We start from the raw sequence: 21,796 nt of genomic DNA on the forward strand, positions 1-21,796 counted from the left end.
CTGTTTGTAAGAACTTATTGATATAAGTTGTGCGGCCATCAATATTGTGCCGCAGCATCTTAAGGAGTTGGACAGCGTCTTCAATATTGCCCGTCTCAAGGTACACCTGAATGAGGCCGATTTCATTAGTGATATAGTCAGTGAGTTTTGTTAGGAGCACTTGAGCTTGTGATAGGTCCTCATTATTAGTCGGCCCCAGCGTGCAGCAACTGCTCCAACTTCTTAGCTGCGAGATGGAGAGACATTTGAGCAATCTGACCGAGATTGTCGAGCGCAGTGATGGAGCCTTCACGTAACTCTGTAGCAATTACCTGGCAAAAGGCGGCCTCTCGTTGCATCGTATGTTGCAGGCGATTCAAGTGTTGGATGAGTGACATCACAGTATTGTGGGGTGGTACCTGGTAGTAGGGCATGGTGGTGCCTGCAAAGTAGAGAATGGATTGATACAGAGTGGTTGCCTGATATGAACATATAATTTCTCAATACCTGACTTTTCGCATTCAGAAACAGTATCATGCTTTAGTTGCAGACAGCACCCATAGCACAACTTGTTATTGGCAGCACAGTGTAGTTGAGGTTGTGCAGGTAAGCACTCAGGTGGCTTTGCTAAGAGTGTGTAGTGTTGACATAAATGCACAGGTTTGTGGTATGGTTATTGGCGTAGGTCAGGTTCTGCTGTTGAAAAACGCATTCTACTGTGATGAAGTGAAAAAAGTCTTGGCCTGATGTATAATTGAGATCGTATTTTATGACTTGGTGTGTTTAGATAGGACACTCTTCCTTATACAGTGCAGAAAAGTCGATTTATTAACGTTAGTTCAGGTTAACCATGGGCGCTGCCATATTGAAAGTACCCAGATGTATGAACTTTCGCCAGTTGAGCTGGCTTGTAAACATTCCCACGTGAAACTGGGAGACAACATTAATATCGCGAGTTATCTCGGGCATCCTTTGATGAATGTTGAAAATTCTCACAGGGAATGTCATACAGATATGGTATTTAAGATTGGTGGGACTAATAAATGTGCACCTTGTGTTTTTGTACGTTTATTTTATGGCTGAGAGGGAGGGAGTGGAAAATCCTTCAATCCGCTCATTTGACCAATGCGTGACCAGAAGTCGGGACGTTGTTAATGGAAAACAATACTGCCGAGGAGTAAAAGATCATGTTGATGAAAGTACGGAGAACCTCCGTTGTCCGTTGGAGTGACTGGGCATCATATTACTTACTTTAACAAATTTGAAATCTCTCCAAGGGTGAAAATATGTTCGCTCTGTAAAATTGTCCGACTGTACTCTTTGAAAAAATGGCCGATTGACTCGAGTTGGCTCCACTCGAACGGGTTCTTGGCTCCACTCGAACGGGTTCTTTACTTTTGCTTTTAGTAAAATGGCCGAGTGACCCGAGTTAGCAAAAGGGCCGAGTGACCCGAGTTATCTTACCCGAGTAAGCCACATGACTCCACTCGAACGGGTCCCGACGATTTATTTTGATCCTGCAAAGTTCGCATTTGTGAAAATCCTGTCTAACTTCCTGGCCTTAAAGTTCGCCTAAAACATGGTCACATAGTTAGTCAACACTCCTAACTCGCTCTTGCCCCACGGCAGTGCATAGTTTAGGAGGAGATGCGTGAAATAGCCCCAAAATTTTCGTTGACCCAACTTCTGTACACATAGCTACACTGTTACACACGTAAAGCACCTATTAACTACAGTTGGTACCGAGACATTCAAAATGGAGTCGGTCAATTATAATAAGATAAGTGACAAATTTAATAATTTAAACCGTTTCTAAAATTGATTATGGTACGAAACTTTACAAAATTAGAGAAGATATTCATCAAAATTGGTTGGTACGTTACGACGGATTCAACTGTATTTGGTAGAAACAACCTTCGAATCGAGTCAACTTTCTCATGAAACGATCTCATGCAATATCAGTATGATCGTAATTTATACAGATCTGAGCCAGGTGATCCGATTTGTGTTAAAAATATTGCAAACTTCGGGAATTAGTTCTATTTTTCTACAGGAGTATATTATATCCATTCATTTTGACAGAACAAAGCACGGAAACTTAGATTATTTATTAAACTGTATCGAGTGTTATCGAAGCGAATGGATATCTGTGGATAGCCGGAGCAGATTGATATGTTGTTGTGCGTCCGAGACAAAAAAGGGCTTTCAGTTAGTTTGAGAAAGATCATGCGTGTTGATGTGTTAATAATAACCGAAAAGTAATTCAAAGCTATTAGTGGTGTTGACATTGGCATTTTTGCATGGAATAATAGTTCGAGAGCTCACATTCACATTGACAATTGAGGGAAAGTAGGCCAGGATTTGGCAACACGCCAGCTGTCTCACGTGTTGACAATTTGCGCAGGTAAGATTTTGGAAGATTTCATCTCAATATTAACCTTGATTTTCTCCCAGCCATTGGCCATGACAACTCTTATGTGACGAAGCAGATTGTAGTGTAAGGTTAGGTGTTTGCGATGTAGGTCTATGGCTTAGTAATCCCAGGGTTGTTGGCAGGTTGCCACAAGGGTTAAAATATGTGTTGGCCTACAGGTTCAGATCACACCATTGAATATTATATAAGATATTGACTAATTATTGGGGCGAGCTAGCAACGATTTCTTGTGTGAGAGAATCAGGTCTGAGCCATGGCGTAGACTAGTTCTACATTGGCTTGTTTGTATGAGGAAGTGTACTAGATACCATACGCCAAGTGATTAAAACAAGAATGATGAGGAATCATGAGTTGTCCTTTGATTAAGTAGCTGAGAAGTAACACAAAGATGAGGCATCACCTGGTGTGGTGGCCCTCTCCCAGCTAGTCCCCGCAAAACTGAGAGGAGCCACCCAGCAGCATCGACACTAGGAAGGTACCATAAACGCGTACGACCTCACAGTAGTATGAATCCAAGAGTATCAGGGTATTGTAACGTAGCAATATGGTGCCGTTTGGTGCCCCTACATCTCGTAAATTTAGCTCGCCGATGTCTAACTCTAGGCCTAAATGGCGGCCGTTTTCTTGCGTCTTGGCAATTTTGCAACAAATCTCGCCCTTTATGTTTGTTTTCTCCCTGTCTGGTCATTGGCCGTGACAACAATTATTTTGAAAGTCACATTATGACATCATAGTATGAATTCCACTGCAGTTTCGTTATGCAGCAATGCTCATGTTTTTGGTTTGCAATCCTGTACTGTCTGTACACTGCGCTGTGCATGGCTCTGCTGTAGGCTGTAAAAAAGACAAAAATGATAGCTTAACCCTATATAGGCTTGGAGTATAACTCAACAGGCCCTCATGATTCATTTGATGGCCACCCTATTTGATTGTACCTCATCATGAAGTCCACTAGATCCGTAGACGATAGACAATTTTCAAATGTAGTACACCAATCGCTCATCTTTAAGCCCAGCTCTCGGCTCACATCATGTGGGCACGGTTGGCTGTTGAGTGTTATGGTTCAGTCTTTGAGACTAATTTAAAGAGGTTACACTTTTATTTTGAATTGGAAAACAGCCCACAGGACTGACTTTTCACTGAGTAATAAGTGTGCCCTTCGAAGGTTAAGTCTCTTTCTGGATTTGCTTCCATAGATGCCTTGTTCAGGATATCATCTGACAAATGCCTGATCAAGCACAGACTGTATCCGGTGGTGTACATTTCCCCGTCAATGTCACCCTTTTGAGCTCACCTCTCTGAGAGGTGAGCTTTTGCTTTGGCGTGGCGTTCGTCCTCCGTTGTCGTCGTCGCCCGTCATCGTCCGTTAGCGGGGCATGTTTCGTAACTACTGGAGCTATTGATTTGAAACTTGGTACACATGTTTCCCCATGTAATGAATGACACGTGGGTGATCAAATTTCAGTCTGGTCTGATTCCTGATTTGGCCACCAGGGCGCCAAAACTGAAAACATAAAAAGTGTGATATGTCTCTTATTACTGATCCGTTTTCAATAAAAATGTTATGGTAGGTACTCCTAGTAAGGATACATCACATATCATACGGGTTTTTGATTTGACCTACTTTTCAAGGTCACAGAGGTCAAATGGCGTAAATTGGCCGTTAAGATGTAACTATGGCACGTTTCTAAACTGCAATGACTATTGATCCCAAATTTGGTACACATGTACCCCTTAGTCAGGTGATCTCAGTTGACCGATTTCTGGCAACCATCTTGGGATGACGCTGTCTCATCTTTGCTTCACAATATGTCTCTGGAACGTCCTCGTTCCATTCAGCGTACCCCCAAATGGGATCTCTCGGTGGTGCTAAGGGCTCTCAAGAAGTTACCGTTTGAGCCTATGCACCAGGCAGATTTTAAACATCTGACCTTTAAGACCGTCTTTCTCGCGGCTTTGTCCATGGCACAGAGACAGTCCGAGCTCCATGCCTTAGCCTTTGATAAATTGGCTTTTGATGAGAGGGGCGCGGTCCTAGAATTTGTCCCAGGTTTTCTTGCAAAGAACCACGCGCCGCACACCTTCAGGCGCCCGGTTTTCATCCCCTCCTTGTCCGCTACGGTCTCTAGGAATCTCCCGGGCAGAACTCTCTGCATTGTTCGGGCATTGAAGTTCTATGTTGATAAGACCAAAGAACCTGCCATTTGCCTCGGCAGGAAGCGCCTCTTTGTGTCTTATCGAGAAGGGTTTATTAGGGAGATAGCCACTGCTACGGTCGCTAGGTGGTAAGTGGCCACCATCCGGCTGGCCTATTCTATGACTCTCGTTTCTCCAGAGTTTCAATGTCTGGGCGCCATAACAGCCCTCGATATTCGTGCCATCTCTACTTCTTGGGCCGAGTATAAGGGAGTGGCGCTAAACGAGGTTTAAGATGCAGCTACGTGGAGTTCCCACTCCACTTTCTCCCAGTATTATATGTGCGATTGTTCCGCATTAACAGTCGGTATGCTCTCTCTCGGTCCAATTGTCGCAGCTCAGCACGTAGTCTAGGTGTTTCCCTGCCTAGTCCACTCGGCGAATTTCACTTTGGGTGTCTTCCTCCCCCCTGAGTTTCAAAAGAGCGGGGGGGGGGGGGGGACATAGACATTTGTCCGGGTTGTCATGCCCACACATTTGCCCCCTCCGGATGTGTTAGGGTTAAGACGCCTAAGACTCTTGGGAGTTATTCCGTGGGTCCCTTTTTTGGGTTCCCCCTATTTTAAATCGCAGCATTTCTTGTAATTCCACAGTGTACCAAATGTGCTGGGCGTTTACCATGTGAGGTTTTTTCCCCTTCTCTAGGAGGGTTGGGGTTCCCAGTTTGGCTCGCCTTTGTTTTTTCTCAAAGGGTCTTTTGGCCTTTAGCCCGGGTTGCCCCATGCTTATTTTTCTGGCTTCCCTTGGTCTCACCCGTTGGGTTCTGCTATGCGGCTCTGGAGACAGTTCACTTCAGTACATGGTAGGCCACCGTTTACCCACCTTCCGGAGTTGTTGGTATTCGATGCAAAAGTCTGACCTGGGCCGAGTATGAACGACATAAAATTTCCATTTCCTGTGGAAATGTCATTTTATTAGTTCATCAGACTACCCGCCCTGCCTGTCCCCACAGCAACGGGACTTACTCTGGCGCTCGAGTAATAAGTACTGAGTAATGGCGGCTTTCACGAGGTAGAGGCTGTATTGGGGCGCCGCCTAGGTTTAGCTACGTGAACTAGCTAATCATTTTTCTATCATGAATAGATTAATTTTTCCTCGGGTGTGTCCGATAAGAGTACACATGCAAAAGTCTGACCTGGGTAGGTATGAACTAATAAAATGACATTTCCACAGGAAATGGAAATTCCGGTGGTCTCCAGAGGCAAAGTGGTGTTGCTGTGCATGCTGTGGAACTGGTGACATGAAACCAATCAACCAGTCAGCCATGAGATTGACAGGATCGGGACAGAAGATGCTGTGTCTTCAAGTGTTGGTCCTGTTTTACTGTATTATATAAGTTGATTGAATAAAGAAGCCTTGAAATTGAAAATGCATCTCTGGATTTTTATTTATCATGATAAAAAAAAGAGCTTGCCTATCAAACCTAAACTCTTGAACATACAACCTTTATTATTGAAAGCTCAATGAAATATAAACTAACATTGTTGGCATTGTAGAATCCCACTTCCTGCCAACAATGTAGATGAGAGTGTGTTTGGATGTAACGCCATGAAACATTGGCATGGAGTCCTAGCACGCGCTGAACTTTCTCATGAAGACTATACTGTGTGTTTATAACAAGTGTTGGACTGGCCGCTGCATCACCTGGATTGCTGTTTAGTATATAATGGACTGGTCTCCCCTGAAAGACCGTGTGCCTAAACTATTGGTAATGTGTAGAATGGAGTTTGTATTCGTTGCTGGACCAGTTGATTCCTATATAGATTGCTTTCACGACCAGCCATATCGGAGGGTAGGACAATGATTCATCATTGTCATATGCCTGACTTGACTGAATCAAATGCTGACATGGTCAAATGGGCTTGCATTCTTTTGTGTGTTCCTCCAGCATGGCACGTGATGGCATCACATGAAACCACTCTACATGTATGAAAGATTTTATCCAGTGCCGCATTTTCCCCTGGGAATTCGTCCCATGTCATTGTTCCAAAGTGGTGACCCAATATATGAAAATATCGGTAATCAGTTGGTAGGCTGCTGGACCTAGTCTGAGCTGGGTGGAACTTTCAATTCATGGGCTACTGATAGTCTTTTGGGTCATCATGGCTAATCAGGGCACATAAGTATAGCCAAGCAGAATTAAAGTAAGGCTAGATTCTTTCTGGATATGGTATATTTATTCAACTAGCATATTCTTGAGCATGTTATATACATGTTTACATACGCAACCAAAAGAACCGAACAAAAAAAAAAGAAGGGCAATGACAGGTCACCTTACGATCCCTGTAATACAAAACACGGATTGTGAGTAAAACATTAAAGTTAAGACCTTATGCAAACTCTACTACATAACTATCTCAAATCAATTACTTGGTGACTCAACACTGTCAAAGTTACACAGCACAAATAACCTTAGAACATACTGAACATTGATATTAATTCATAATTAATGTCAATTCCACTTCCAATCAGTTATTGATCTAAACACAAGACAAGACTTAAACAATGCTTAAACATAGTTTCCACATGGGCTCATGAATCAATGCATCCAAATCACGAATCATTTAGTACCTTTAAATCATAATAATCACATCATTATTACAATCATAACTTTCCTAGAAATTAATACTAAGCCATCTCAAATATCAGTTTGTAAGATAATGAGCCCATATTCAGATTGTGTGAACAATTCCTGAAATAAACTCACCATAGACGTGGGATACTCCTTTCCACAGTCTATTTCCTTTGACCAATCATGCGGTCCTCTATTCCTACAAAAAGATAACCAACGGAATATCACTACTTTGATAACCAAACTGGCTTCAAGTCATTAAGTCCTAAATGTCACATATTTATCTTACTAACGTGAATTAGCTCATAGATAAAATACACAATAAAGTTATCTCATTTCTTCCCGAAACATCTGATAAACCATCTCTCCCTCGACAGTAAAATGTGTGAACATGCATGCCCTGAGAGTAATTATCATCAATGAAAGGGTCACAAGAAATCACAACTTAAATCCTATTCAGTGATCTTGGATCATTTTCATAGCACCATGCCATCACACTCATACGGTAATGAAATTTACGCCTTTAAGCAATTGTAAAATAAAAACAGGTGCATCAGAAATGGAGTGAATTTAAGAGAGTTGCAGTGAGATATGGGGCCTGGCGATCTTGACCATACTTGGGCAAAGCACTGAAAGACATAATATAATAGAACAAATCGGAATTAAGATGAAGTAACTCAATTCACCTACCTTTACAATGACATGTAAATTCTCCTGAACCAATCTTTCTCTCGCTCCTGGTCTACATAAGAGCATACTGGAATCTCCTGAATGATCTCACAAAATTCCATAAATTGGATCTAATCTAATGATGAGTTCTCTTTAAATAACGGTCTTGCCTCACAAGAGATCAAGATGCAAGTGATGTTTGGCCCTTGTTCCCCAACTAAATATCTTAGGACCATGTGAGAATGACTCCACAATTTCCCAGAAACTGTAACTGGCAGAGACAGGAAAAGTTAACTTCCTGTGCCAGACCCTCCCTCTTGCTGATCATCTCATAGGCTTAAAACACCCACGCACCACTCCAAACCTGTCACCAACTGGTACCAATCCGGAGTTTCTTAGAAGTTTTAGAATATATGATAGCTTCCTTATACCTTGTGTCCTGTTGGGATGGTTGTTTGTGAGAACAACATCCTGACACGTTATGGTAAAAAGTGAACTAACTAACCTAAGTATAATATATGACATTGAGTTAAATGAAGTCTCATTTAACTGGTATAAAACTAACTATATATAAGATGATATGATTTGAACATAAATGTTGGATGATAATGGACACTGTTAATTGTGCCCCGTCACATAAGGTTACTCCGACCTTTGTTCTCTTCTGATATTTTCTCTTGACATATTGTAGGCCTAATTCTTCAGCTATCCTAACCATTGCATGCTTCCCCTCTAACTCTGCTCTTCATATAAAACCGCAGTCCCGAGGCGGCTGGTCTGTCTCAGTGCTTGGCTTGTAGGCTTCGTGTGTTTACATATGCAAATGACGGGCTGAAGAAAAGTGAGTTTCATCAACTGGTGAAGAACAACTAGAGTCATGCCTGGACCATGGAGCCAAGTGGTGAAAGGTTAGACTAAAACTATTGGGTGGTTGCGGGAACCGCACTAACAGACCACCAGTAACCATCAATGCTGCATTGAACATTGCTTTGAGTTGACAAAGGACAATCTGTGCTAGTATCAAACTGGTAGTTATGAAGGTACCTTTCAGCTGACGTACTTACCTAGTGACGTTAATTAACGTCAATTAGAGCCAAGCTGGTCAAGATTTGGCTCTTTCACATCCAGGCAAGAGTTTGCATTGTTGCCCTATTAAGAGGATGATGTAAGAGACTGCATCATAACCACTTGTCACAATCAAGTAAGGGACAGCATTGTAGCCTGTTTATGATAGAAGAGGGAGATGAAAGAAATGGAATCAAAGCCTGATGTCATAATCAAGAGCCTGCATTGTAGCCTGATAGATATAAGCTCAGAGAGTGATGTAAGAGACATCATCATGCCTCATGTCGCAATGAAGTACGTTGTAGCCTGAATGATATGAGGGAAGAGGGTGATGTCGCAATCAAGTAAGTGACCGCATTGTAGCTTGATTGATTTAAGAGAAGAGGTTGATGTGAGAGACGGCATCATGCCTGATGTCACAATCAAGTAAGACCACATTGTAGCCTGATTGATATGAAAGAAGAGGGTGATGTAAGAGTCAGCATCATGCCTCATGAGAAGTTAAAGGTAAAGGTGACGTCCGTGTTTGATATCAAAATGAAAGTGTTGAAGAGTAGGTTTGCCCTGATCTACTGATATGACCTACTAAACAACTTAAACACCATTGGAGGAAGGCAGTCACGTTAATGGTATCAAACTAAATGTATTGAAAGAGCAGTTTTGCGCTGACCTGCTTAAACACATTTGGAGCAAATGCAGTCGTGTTTGTCATCAAACTGAAGGTATTGAAGAGCCTGATGTGACAAAAGAACCCCTCAAATACTTCATTCACTGCAGTTGAAATAAAACCTTCACAACTGTCTTCAACCGTAGGGGCCAAATTTATAAAGGGCGTTTAAGGGTTAGATGTATGTAACTTCTCCCTAATTAGTTTCAGGGCCTATTCATATTCTGTGAAGATTTACATGAAGGACCTGAATCTGTCTATTCAGTAGTTAAACACTGTTTTAAGCTAAATGCCCTTTACGAATTTGGCACCATTTCTCTAAGCTTGATTCCATCTACTCTGTCCACATCTCCCTATCTACCATTAACCTACATTCTGGTACAAGCATATACTACTTGTTCCATTCTCTTGTCATTCATCTCATTCCTTGCTATTAAATTCCGCCAGCGTAGCTCATCAGGCTGCCAGGCCTCCAGTAAACTTTGTGATGGGAGATTGTAGTTTTATGCTTTGTCATAGCAAAAACCCATCCGTGACCTGACAACTTGTCTCGGTCTTGTTATTGTTTTCCAGTGATTCTTTTCGTTGAGGTTCAGACGCATGGCATGACCCAGAAAAGTAGTCCATTAAGCAGTGCCTCTGTGACTTCAGTGTCCTAACTCTCAGTAGTTGTAGAAGCAGGTGTCTTACCTTTCGTCACTAACAATAGTACCTATGATGTCACCTAATCTATGTTTCTCTTGCAGGTTTTACTTCCAAAGCTAAAAGCAAAGCCTGTGAGAACTGCTAGTGGAGTAAGTATTATCAATTATCCATAATTTAATTTTTATTGCAAAAAACGTTTAGGTTATCTATATAATAATACTGGAAGGGGGACAAATAAAGTCACACTTAGAGGTGTTGGATCGCCTTGAAATTTTGCATGAATGGTGGTGACACCTTGCCCTGATGCAACGTCTTGGTTTTGTTCAAATATTTACTTCAGCGGAGCAGTAATGAGGGCTTTTTAATCGGGCACTGTCTATTCTCCTTACCACTCACAGAAGCCAAGCCATTGCTGTTAAGTTATGCAGGGGCTTAATCAATTACCTGCACTCCCTGTGGGGTGAATAACATTACCTTTTGAACAGCCGGCTGTAGGGGATGATTGGAACAGCCGGTATACCTGCTGACCTGCTGAGCCCAGTTTAATGTTATTTTCAATCCACGATTGCAGGTCACGTGATTTTTGAGATTTCGCGGGAAATGAAATTGTAAACAAACACATGTGTGCAGTTCAAATGTAAACAAAAAATTATTTTTGGTACTTTTGGTTGCTGGACTTGGGTTTTCCCGAAGTTAGGAGCTGGGGTCAAATAGGTGGTCTATTGTTTATGGGTGCTGTTTTAGTCAGAGCTAGCCCTTGATTATGAAGGGAATTTCAAGTTAAGGTGACCATGGTCTGTTTATGTGCTCACCACAGCTTTCAATACTTGATGTATCTGAAGAGGCGCGCTGAACCTGACATTGCTTTATCAAGGAGCTGCTCATGCTGCTGAACTTTTAGCTTGCCTGTCGACTAAGTGCCTTGCCCGAGACATTGCTACATGTAGGAGGAGCACGCATTTTAAAGTTACAGTAGTGATAGAACAATTGGTTCGAGCCATTTGGAAGCCGACATGTGAAGGCTTATCTGAGTTCTCCCCTTTCTTCTCTGTATAAAAAGGGGCATATTGCTGACTAAGGAACGAGGCATATTGACATTGCCTCATCATCTCTATCGGACCAATAAAATTGATAAACTTTGTTATGCACTCATACATCACGCCACAGCTAGGTCCGAGTCTGTGGACAAATGGTTTGTTTAATTTGTCTCTTCGATATATCTCCTTTGATATTGCATTAGATTTTCATCGCAATTCAATCTATTCATGATCAAGATATAGCCCATTTGAACCTGCCTGCGCCACGGGTATAATGCTAGTAGTCTTATATAATCTGATGCAGTCTCATAAACACCTCAACAAAAGTAAGTCCCCTTCTAAGCAATTAATTATAATTTCTGATATATCCATGACAATGCAATGAAAATTGCAGGACTTCATCATACCATTGTTAGGCACAAGGAAAGGGGCATGCCTATTGTTATGCATGAATGATCTTCAATTGAATGAAAAAAGTGCCATTTCAAAAATATGCAAAATATGACCTCGTAGTGCCGATCCATGGGCATATGGCTTAGAAAGAATTATTAATCATCGGAGTTTGGTCGATCAGGGAGTAATAGCTGTATTTTGGTGGTGGCTTTGCAGTGCATTGTTTATGTGTGCAGTGAAATTTTATCAGACCCTTTTCTGTTGATCTTTTTCAGATAGCTGTGGTAGCTGTCATGTGCAAACCTCATCGATGTCCGCACATTGCCATGACAGGTAACATTTGTGTGTAAGTACTTCAATCCATTCCTTTTAATTAAAAAAAATTGTGGGGAAAAGTTTGATGTGAGTAATACCTAGTGGATTAAAATCGCAATTTAACAAGCTTTAGAATGAGATAAGTTTTTTTCTGATCTGTTATACCACTGGATTTTCTACGCCAGGCTGAAGAAGGTGATGGCTTCAGCACACCGTAGTTCCGTGCGTGCTGTCAGTTTTCAAGAATCTGACAATCGGATGGGACGTCATGTCTACAAATTTATATGGTAGGTGTATCTGCTGAGGATATATAGACCTCGCACAAGTTTTTTGTTCGACCCAATTTTTAAGGTCACCGAGGTCAGAGTTCAAAAGTTCCTCATTGGTCCCTTGACTAACGACGTAAACGCTTTGTAGGGACCGGAAAAGGATTGAAAACAAGGCGTCAATTCAGTTGAACTCAATCTAAGCGTTGGGTAAACACGAACCATACACTCAAACAAACAAAATTTCTCTGGAAATATCGTCTCACACCAAAGTGACTCATATCAAAAGTCTTTAAACTAAAACTAGAAATGATACTCAGGCTGAAAGAGCCATCTGAATAAAACTGATATCCAGTACATATACATGTCACAATATGCTAACGAAGTAGCAAAAATGGAGAATCTCACTTTACCTCAAAATGACTCAAAAGGTTTAATACTAGAGAGTTCCAGTTGCACCATCAGCAAGCTGTTAACTCGCTCTAAGCTACACATTGTTCACTGCACCAAACTATATGCTGTCACACTCTAAAATCGAGCACAATTTGTCAACCAGCCTTATCAAAACATTGCTTTTGGACCTTCACTTGTCTCACCAGACAATGTTTGTGTGAAATTGACTCCACAAGTCCTCCCATTACCCAGGAAACTGGAAATTTTGTGGATAGTCCTCTTCTTAAACTTTTGTTTGTAACATAAACGTTTCTTACTGGCTTCTCTGGTCCTTCTCAATATAGCTGCTGGTTACGCCTAACCTGTAACAATTTTTGCTGCTCCTGCAGCAAGGATAAGTACTCCAAAACCCACCTTTTCCAGAAAATATTTGAAATGAATTTGGCATAGCATTTGGCATAGCGATCTTCCTGGCTGAAGTTGGCATGTTTCTAAACCGCTATAGTTATGAACCTGAAACTTGGTACACAGGACCCCGCAGGTCAGGTGACCTCTGACAATGATTTTGGTCTGATCTGATCCAGGAGGCCAGAAGTGGAAACCTAAAAAGTGTGATACTCTTATGAGTGACTCATTTTTTTCGATAAATTTTATGTCGTTCATACTCTATCAAGGTCAGACTTTTTCATGTGTACTTTTATCAGTACACCCGAGGAAAAAATAAGCTATTTATAATAGAAAAATAATTAGCTAGTTCTCTTAGCTACACCTAGGCGGCGCCCCAAGACAGCCTCTGCCTCGTGATAGCCGCCATTAATTGGTACTTTTTCCTCTGCGCATTGTTTCACACTGGGCCATTTCCTCCTGATATTTTGCTTCTCACATTGTTAAGTTAAAGAAGGGCCTCCCCTGGACACCTGTGGGAAGTAGACTTGTTCTGTTTTCGTCATTTCCCCCCATTCGTCTTTTGAGAGTGGTTTTTTGCCCGACTTTTTCACAAAAGTTTCTATCTTCTTACCGGGGTTTCGGTCATGTGACCAGTTCACTAACTGCCTTGGCAATGTGGCCGTATAAAGTATGTTTAGGATGGCATCCATCCATTCCTTGTTTGGCTTCCTGCCCTTCGGGGTTTGTGACAGCCCTGTCTCCGGTGTGTTAGGAATTAATAGCCCCAACCTCGGCTCTTCCCTGGGTCAGGGTGCTGGCAAGTCAGCCCTTGTCGGGTCTGATAATTCAACCCCCGGTTGACTTCTCCTCGTGCTGGTAAATCCGATAAGAAGTTGAAGAAGTCGGCACGGAGACGGCCTAGACACCCTGGTCGGGGAAGTCCTTGATTCCCCCTTCCTCCTCCGCCGGGACCCCGGCTATTCAGCGCGTGATCCTTGGGGCTTTGGAGAGGTATCGCCCTCTCCAGACCCCATCCCACAGGCTGGGAACCCCCCTTTTGGGTGTGTGCCCCCTGAGGAGGCTTTGCGGTTGTGTGCAGGTGACCCTGCTTCATGGCGGGCGGCACGCTCGGCTCCTCGTCCTTCCTTTGGGACGACAATTTCGCCATTGGCTTCACCTGGTGTTGCAGGGCCGAGGTTCCCCCACCCAGTCCCTGATGTCTTTACCCTGCCGGGAGGTGTATTGGAGCATTATTTGCGGGTGAGGGACCCTCATGTTCCCCCCCCCCCCCCGCTTTGGGTACAGTAAGGCCTACCGTTTCACCGTTGCGCCCCAAGCCTGTCCTGTCTGGCCATTCAGGGTTTGTGGACGGGTCTTTCGGTTAAATGCATCACCCTTCCTCCCCTCCCATGCCTGCCCCATGGGAGGTCATTCAGGACCCTCGGCCTCGGCAGGCCACCTGTAGCCTAACATCTAGTCAAGAGGCAGATGCTCCAGCGTCTGACGGACCACCTGGAATGTAAAAATCTCCAGGAGCACTCCGCAACACGCAAGGCTGAGGGGCCGGTGGCTTTTGACTTCAATCATCAGCACATGGATTGCGAGTTCCAGGACTCGCATTCCCTTTCTGGCCGCCTCTCAGGACAATTGCCCCTCAGGGAGTGAGGACCCCACCATAGTGGCAGGCAGGCATGCGCGATCTGTGCACTCTAGTTAGGCAGTATGTGCCTCTAGACACGTGTTCTCTCTTGTCGATCTACCCCGCCCTCAGCCGGGTTCCCTTTTGATGTTTACGGGGATACCGCCGAGTAGGAACAGGATGTGGTCCCAGACTGGGGATTCCAGAATTTCCACCTTCCTCCGCCCTGATTCGAGCCTCCACCTGGTTGGATTCGGCTCTCAGGGATACGGCACCATCCTCTGGGGTCCTCCCCAAAGTTCTCGTGTCTCCCTCCGTTAAGGACGCAAAGAACGATGAGGCCCTGGCCAAAGACACCTAGGCGGTGTTATAAAAAATCTGCAGCTTATTTTACCTCATTTTTGGTTCACCGGTACGGTGAGTCTATACAACACCACAGTGTCCGTCGTCCGTCGTCGTTGTCATCCGTTGTATCCTATTTCAAAAACAGCGGCACGTTTCTTAACTGCTAAGGCTATGGACTCAAAACTTTGTATGCATGACCCCCTAGGACAGATGACCTTTGACACTGACTTTCGGTCCGGTCAGATTCTTCACTTGGCCACCAGGAGGCCAAAACTGAAAACATAAATAGTGTGATATCTCACTTACTTGTGATTTGTTTTTGATGACATTTTTATGGTAGGTACTCCTAGCAAGGATATATCACATATCATACGTGTTTTTGATTTGACGTACTTTTCAAGGTCACAGTGGTCTAATGGCATAGATTGTCCGTTTGAGTGTAACTATGGCATGTTTCTTAACCGATAAAGCTATGAACTTGAAAATTTCGTACACAAGATTCCCTTTATCATATAACGTCTGACACAGATTTTCGGTCTGATCTGATTCTCAACTTGGCCACCAGGGGGCCAAAACAAAAAAGATAAAAAGTGCAATATCTCGCTTAAGAGTGATGTGTTTTCAATTGCATTTTTATGGTAGGTACTCAGAGCAAGGATACATCACATATCCTATGGGTTTTTGATTTGACCTAATTTTCAAGGTACAGAGGTCAAATGGTGTGAATTGGCCGTTTGTGTGTAACTATGGCACATTTCTTAACCACTAAAGCTATGAACTTTAAACTTGGTACACATGACCCCCCCTGGTCAGGTTACCTGTGACACTGATTTTCGGTCCGGTCTGATTCTTAACTTGGCCACCAGAGGCCAAACACCAAAAATTTGAATAGTGCCATATCTTGCTTATTACTGATTCGTTTTTGGTTAAATTTTTATGTTACTCCTAGCAAGGATAGATCACATATGACATGGGTTTTTGAATTGACGTACCTGTCAAGGTCACAGAGGTCAAGTGGCGTAAATTGGCTATTTGAGCGTAACTGTGGCACGTTTCTAAACCACTAAGGTTATGAACTTGAGACTTTGTACAAATGACCCCCGACGTCAGGTGACCTCTCACCCTGAATTTCAGGCAGGTCCGATTCTCGACTTTAGCACCAGGGGGCCAAAAGTGAAAACCTAGAAAGTGTGATGTCTCGCTTATTAGTGATTCGTTTTTAATAACATTTTTTATGGTAGGTTCTCCTAGCAAGGATACATCACATATCATATGAGTTTTTGATTTGACGTGCTTTTCTACGTCACAGGGGTCAAATGGTTTAAATTGTTTGTTTGAGTATAACTATGGCACATTTCTTAACCACTAAAGCTATGAACTTGAAATTTGGTACACATAACTCCCTACGTCATGTAACCTCTGACACCGAAATTTGATCTGATCTGGTATTCACCTGGCCACCAGGAGGCCAAAACAAAAATAGGTAAAAAGTGAAATTTCTCGTTTATTAGTGACTTGTTTTTCGATGATATTCTTATGGTACATACTCCAAGCAGCGATGGTTTGACCTATATACTATACATGTGCAATGTTTCTTAATCAGGATGATTTCCAAAGAACCAAATATCTATACGGTGAGCACAATGGCCCCTGGACATGATTTGTTTGTGTCCCACACAGAATACTCTTTCCAATGAAATAAAGTAGGAGAATTAATTCCTTCTCAGTAAGGAGATGTTTACTTAAATATCAGGAATATTTGGTAACTTCTCCAGACCGCATGGTCTATCAACAATCTTTTCCCGCTAAATAGTTGCATTGGGTGGCTATTTATAGCCCTGTGAGGGAGGTCAGTTATCATTAAAAATAGCACAGCATGGCTCTTCTCGTTGTTGAGTGCAACCCACTGTGTTGGTGTCGTCTCACATTATTAGAAACAGATGACAGTTGTTTTTCGAGAAATTTTAAAGTCTCATTGTCGAAAATCTTTCCAATTGGGAGCAGACAATTCCACGCAGCTGCAGCTCAGTGTAGGCCCTATCTTGGGACCAGTGATTGAAGACTTGACCTATTTAAAGAAAGATTTTTAACTCCCTGCCCATAACCTTATACATTTATCAGATCAATGACACCTAGTATATTATATTAAGACCAGAGTGAGTGGTGGGAGTGGTTCGACTTGAGGGAGACCTTATATTAAAAAAGGTTAATGTGGTTGATACATGTAGATTAACAATCACACAACACTCCGAAGTTTCAGTGGTAATCATTCAATGATAATCATTTAATGAATAATATAAAAAACTACAAAGACAAAAATGAGAAACTATTACTGTAACATTCTTTACAAAATCCCTCCCATCAGGTCATCCTATCGGAGTCATGAGTCACGCTCATGAATTACCCCTCTGAAGTGGTTTTTAGGTAGTTACCTTGAAGTACCCCACGGAAGATGACTAAAAGCTCTTGTGGATATTGCTCCTGACAGGCCCTGGGAGACGGAATGTGGCAACCTTCAAACCACTCCTTATCATAGTACTTAAAGGCCATATATCAAGGTTTGAAAACATGCTTGATACTCATGAAATATGTTGAGGGTTAAAAAAACAAGATCCCAGACATTAAACAAATTCTAATAATAAAGTCATTATTTAGTTATTTCAATTTTCAATTTTAAACTATTTGAATTTCCCACCACACACAACTTTAGATTAGTTCCACATGTGGCCGCTAGGGATTTTTTGATGACGTAGATCAGGCTAGTCAGAACAAAGCAAGATGGCTTCCGCATACAGTTCAGAGAGTGAGAGCAGTGAATTTGAGGATGTTTTGGTCGATACAGAAGGATATTTAAACGTTGAGCCGTACATGTTCGAGCCATTAATATCACTAGATCATAATGAGAGTGATCATTCGGACGAAAGTGATGAGGCATGGCAGACCTGCCGATATAGCAAAGAAGACATTGATAGACGGTTGCAGATGCATAACATGTACGATTTTTGAACAGACTAATGTTGCACAATATTGTTTCGCCTCGTCTGTGTTGTATCGCCAGTTATGTCATGACGCTGAACTACTATTGAAAAGTGACGGTATTATGCACAATCATCTTGACGTGACGATATAATGCCGTGCAACGTTAGATTGGCATAGATGTTAGATGACAATAATCTGTCATTGACAGTGGCTGTCACTGACACTGACCTGTGTCGCTGTCACCTTGCTATGGCTGGAACACAAGAAGACACTATGCGGTATCACAGGCCCCAATAGGGCCTACACATGTATAACAACCGACCTCAGCAGCCTCGGGCATTAAATGCAATTGACATGGTTGTGTAGCCACTGTACAGTGGATGACATGTGCCATTTGGGTAGTATGAGTGCTGTGTGCATCAGCAGTGTATAAATCATGAAATAGTGTTCAACTCACTTCTTGATGTTTACGTTTTTTGGCTAACGAACGTTCCTTTGGAGGCTGTCGCATGTAAGTGGGGTTGGTCAAATCGAATACAGATGGAACAGCTGTTTCTAACAAGTGGCATTTAATATTCAGTTGGATGCAGATATCCGGCTTCATGTGATAATCCGTATCAATAAAGTGATCACTGCAAAGTTTGGCCGAAGGCCCAGGCTTCCAACACTCCAAACGTTTGCACTTCCGAATCCACAGCTTCCTCCTCTCTCGTTCAACTGGCTTTGGAAATTCATGAAAATGGGTCCCATCCGTCATTCGATTGTTCTTTGTGCTATCCTTGACACAATTCGGAGCCACACAATACACCATAGTGAATGAAACACATTACTTCCAGGTGTGCATAATTAATTAAGGCCCTCCTGCTTTTATGATTGCATGACATGTACTGATAGCCTGATCTACATCACAACTTTTGCTGAACCCGCCGCCTGGCTCTAACAAGCCAGTTGCTAGCCTGATTAGGTAATCAAGTTGTCAAACACATAATTGGCTATATCTTCAAAATGGATGGAGCTAATTGCATTTGGTTTTCTGTATTGTATAAAGTGTTAGGTACACTTTTGAAATCGTCTTACAGCAGAAAATGGCAAAAAACCTGGAGTTATGGCCTTTAATTCCCTTTTATCATGGCTTTCTTTCACATTGATTGCCATGAATAAGGACCTGTCCTTGTAACCTTTCAGAGTTTCTTTATTTGCATGAGACTGGACAACCTACCTTCTGGACCTCTCAACACTCAAAACTATCCCCAACCCCCAGTGCATTATAGTAATTTCAGGTGAGATTTACCCTTGAAAACCCTTGAAAAACATACCCGTATACCCCTGAAATATTCTTTAAAAAATATCTGTGTAAGTATATTAACCCTGCCTTTCTCTCTGTGTTCTGTTCAGGTCGTTGGCAGCCAACGCTTTGGAGGACCAGCGTGTTCTTGCTAAGCAGACAGCCAACGCAGTGCTAAAGCGCTAAGACCTTCTCATTGAGGGGCTGAGCATGGTCCATGCCCAGTTTCTGAAGGGCTGCTCAAAGGAGCGGTCCCTTTCTTATTTCATGACCCCATTCCAGACACCTTAGATGCCAAAATGCAGTCGAACCGCCTTACGGGGTTGTCCCTGGCTCCTAAGGCCGCTCTCCGCCTGCGGCAAAAAGTTTCATCATGGTCATGGCCTAATTCTTTTGTTAAGCCATTTATCACTCATACGTCTATTCTAACTGCACCTAAAACATTATTACAACAACTGCAGTTGTTGTAATATTGTTCACCATCAGATTCACCATCATACTTTTATGTCAAGAACAGTTACATTGCCATACTATTTTCCCACGTTTGATAGACACCATGGCTCTGTTGCAATGTTTAGCGGAGGCATCAACAGTGATTGCGAGCAATCACTAACTCTCTAGTTTTATATAAAATAGATTAGTTTCGATTTATGTCACCAGTTGGCAGTATTGGGCAAAAATATAAGTTGGCACATTGCCAGCCGTGTTTAAATTTCGTGGTTCAAGGCAATCCTGAGCAACGTCACAGTTGTGCATTTATGTTTTGCGCCCCTGAAGCTGCATGTAGACATCCAACCATTTTGGTTGGAGTGAAGAAATGGTGGAATGAATCAAATCACATTGAATCAATGGTATGGATCGATCATCCGCTGAACAGACCAGGTGAGATGTCTTGATTAGATCCTTGTGATTAGTTTAAGGTTATCAGATTTTTCTCATTGCGAATCGTGTCACAAAACTTTGACCGTGATTGGAAGGTGAAAGCGACAAACTTGTCACGGTGTCCTTCCGCTTGGAATATTCGTCAGTGCAAAGCGCAGTTGTCATGTTGTGTTAAGGGTTGGCAATAGATACCACCATTTTGGCTAGAAGCTGAATTCCGAAATCAATTAGAACTCAATCAAAATGAAGTGAATACCGATTTAAAGACTGGGCGGCAGTTCTCTAAAAACAAAGAACAGACTCCCACCCTTGAAATTGCCATTCACTTTGTTTTGAAGGAGTTCTAATTGATTTTGGATTTCAAGTTCTAGCCAGAATGGGGGTACCCATAGTGAACCCTTAAAACTACCCAACGAGTCTCTGCGGTGGGTTCGAGTACAGCTGAAGAAAAATAAAATGATGAATTTTAGCAGAGTTTGTCAGAAACTATGCAATATCTATTCCATTTGACAATACCAAAGTTTCAAGAATCCGTCAAAATGGTTAATTGCCTTCAGTCAGATAACGTATTCAGGCCGGAACTTTTTGTCAGAATGTGCACTTTAAACACATGTTAATGGCTCAAAATCACCCAGATGCTATGTATTGGGTAATTTTATGCAAATCCTTTGGCTCACCGTAGGGGAGTCTAAACAATACCACTGTGTCCATCGTCCGTCGTCTTGGTTGTCTGTATCCTGTTTCAAAAACAGTGGCACATTTCTTAACCGCTAGAGCTATGATTTTATGTCGTTCATACTCTACCCAGGTCAGACTTTTGCATGTGTACTCTTATCGGACACACCCGAGGAAAAATTAATCTATAATAGAAAAATGATTAGCTAGTTCACATAGCTACACCTAGGCGGCGCCCCAATACAGCCTCTGCCTCGTGAAAGCCGCCATTACTCAGTACTTTTTCCTCGGCACTTTGTTAAACAACTCGCTGAGTTTCTCCTGTAAATTCTGCTAGATTAGAGCCGGTTCGGGTTAAAGAAAGACCTCCGGGGACACCTTTCGGTTGAAGATATTCTCTGGATGCGGGGAGATCGCTCCTTTTTAGCTCACCTCTTAGCAGAGGTGAGCTTATCCCATACCGTGGCGTCCGTCGTCCGTCGTCGTCGTCGTCGTCGTCGTCGTCCGTCGTCGTCCGTCGTCCGTTAGCAGGGCACGTTTCGTAACTGTTAGAGCTATTGAGTTGAAACTTGGTACACATGTACCCTTATGTAATGACACCTTGGAGACCAAGTTTCGGTCCGATTCGTTTCATGGTTTGGCCACCAGGGGGCCAAACGTTAAAAGTGAAAACATGCAATATCTCCCTTAATAATAGTCGGGAAATTTTGAAAAAAATATGGTAGGTACTTCTAGCAAAGGTGCATCATATATCCTCCGGGTTTTTGATTTGACCTCCTTTTCAAGGTCACAGAGGTCAAATGGTGTAAATTGGCCGTTAGGATGTAACGATGGCACGTTTCTAAACTGCAATGACTATTGATACCAAATTTGGTACACATTTACCCCTTAGTCAGGTGATCTCAGGGACCGAAGTTTGGTCCAATATGATTCACCACTTGACCACCAGGGGGCAAAATCCAAAAACCTTAAA

General features: G+C 42.6%; 1 protein-coding gene across 6 annotated transcripts in view; it reads left to right on the plus strand.

Moving 5' to 3' along the window:
- The window catches only part of LOC135485889 (elongator complex protein 3), a 680,015-nt gene that overhangs the window by 59,682 nt on the left and 598,537 nt on the right, over positions 1–21,796 (plus strand). For all 6 annotated transcript variants that reach the window (XM_064768240.1, XM_064768244.1, XM_064768246.1 and 3 more), the window contains 2 exons: positions 10,329–10,376; positions 11,933–12,003. In XM_064768240.1, the coding sequence (XP_064624310.1) occupies positions 10,329–10,376; positions 11,933–12,003 (119 nt within the window). The remainder of the gene's footprint in view (positions 1–10,328; positions 10,377–11,932; positions 12,004–21,796) is intronic.

The sequence above is a fragment of the Lineus longissimus genome, chromosome 4, assembly GCF_910592395.1.
Source record: "Lineus longissimus chromosome 4, tnLinLong1.2, whole genome shotgun sequence".
In the NCBI taxonomy this organism is placed as follows: Eukaryota; Metazoa; Nemertea; class Pilidiophora; order Heteronemertea; family Lineidae; genus Lineus; species Lineus longissimus.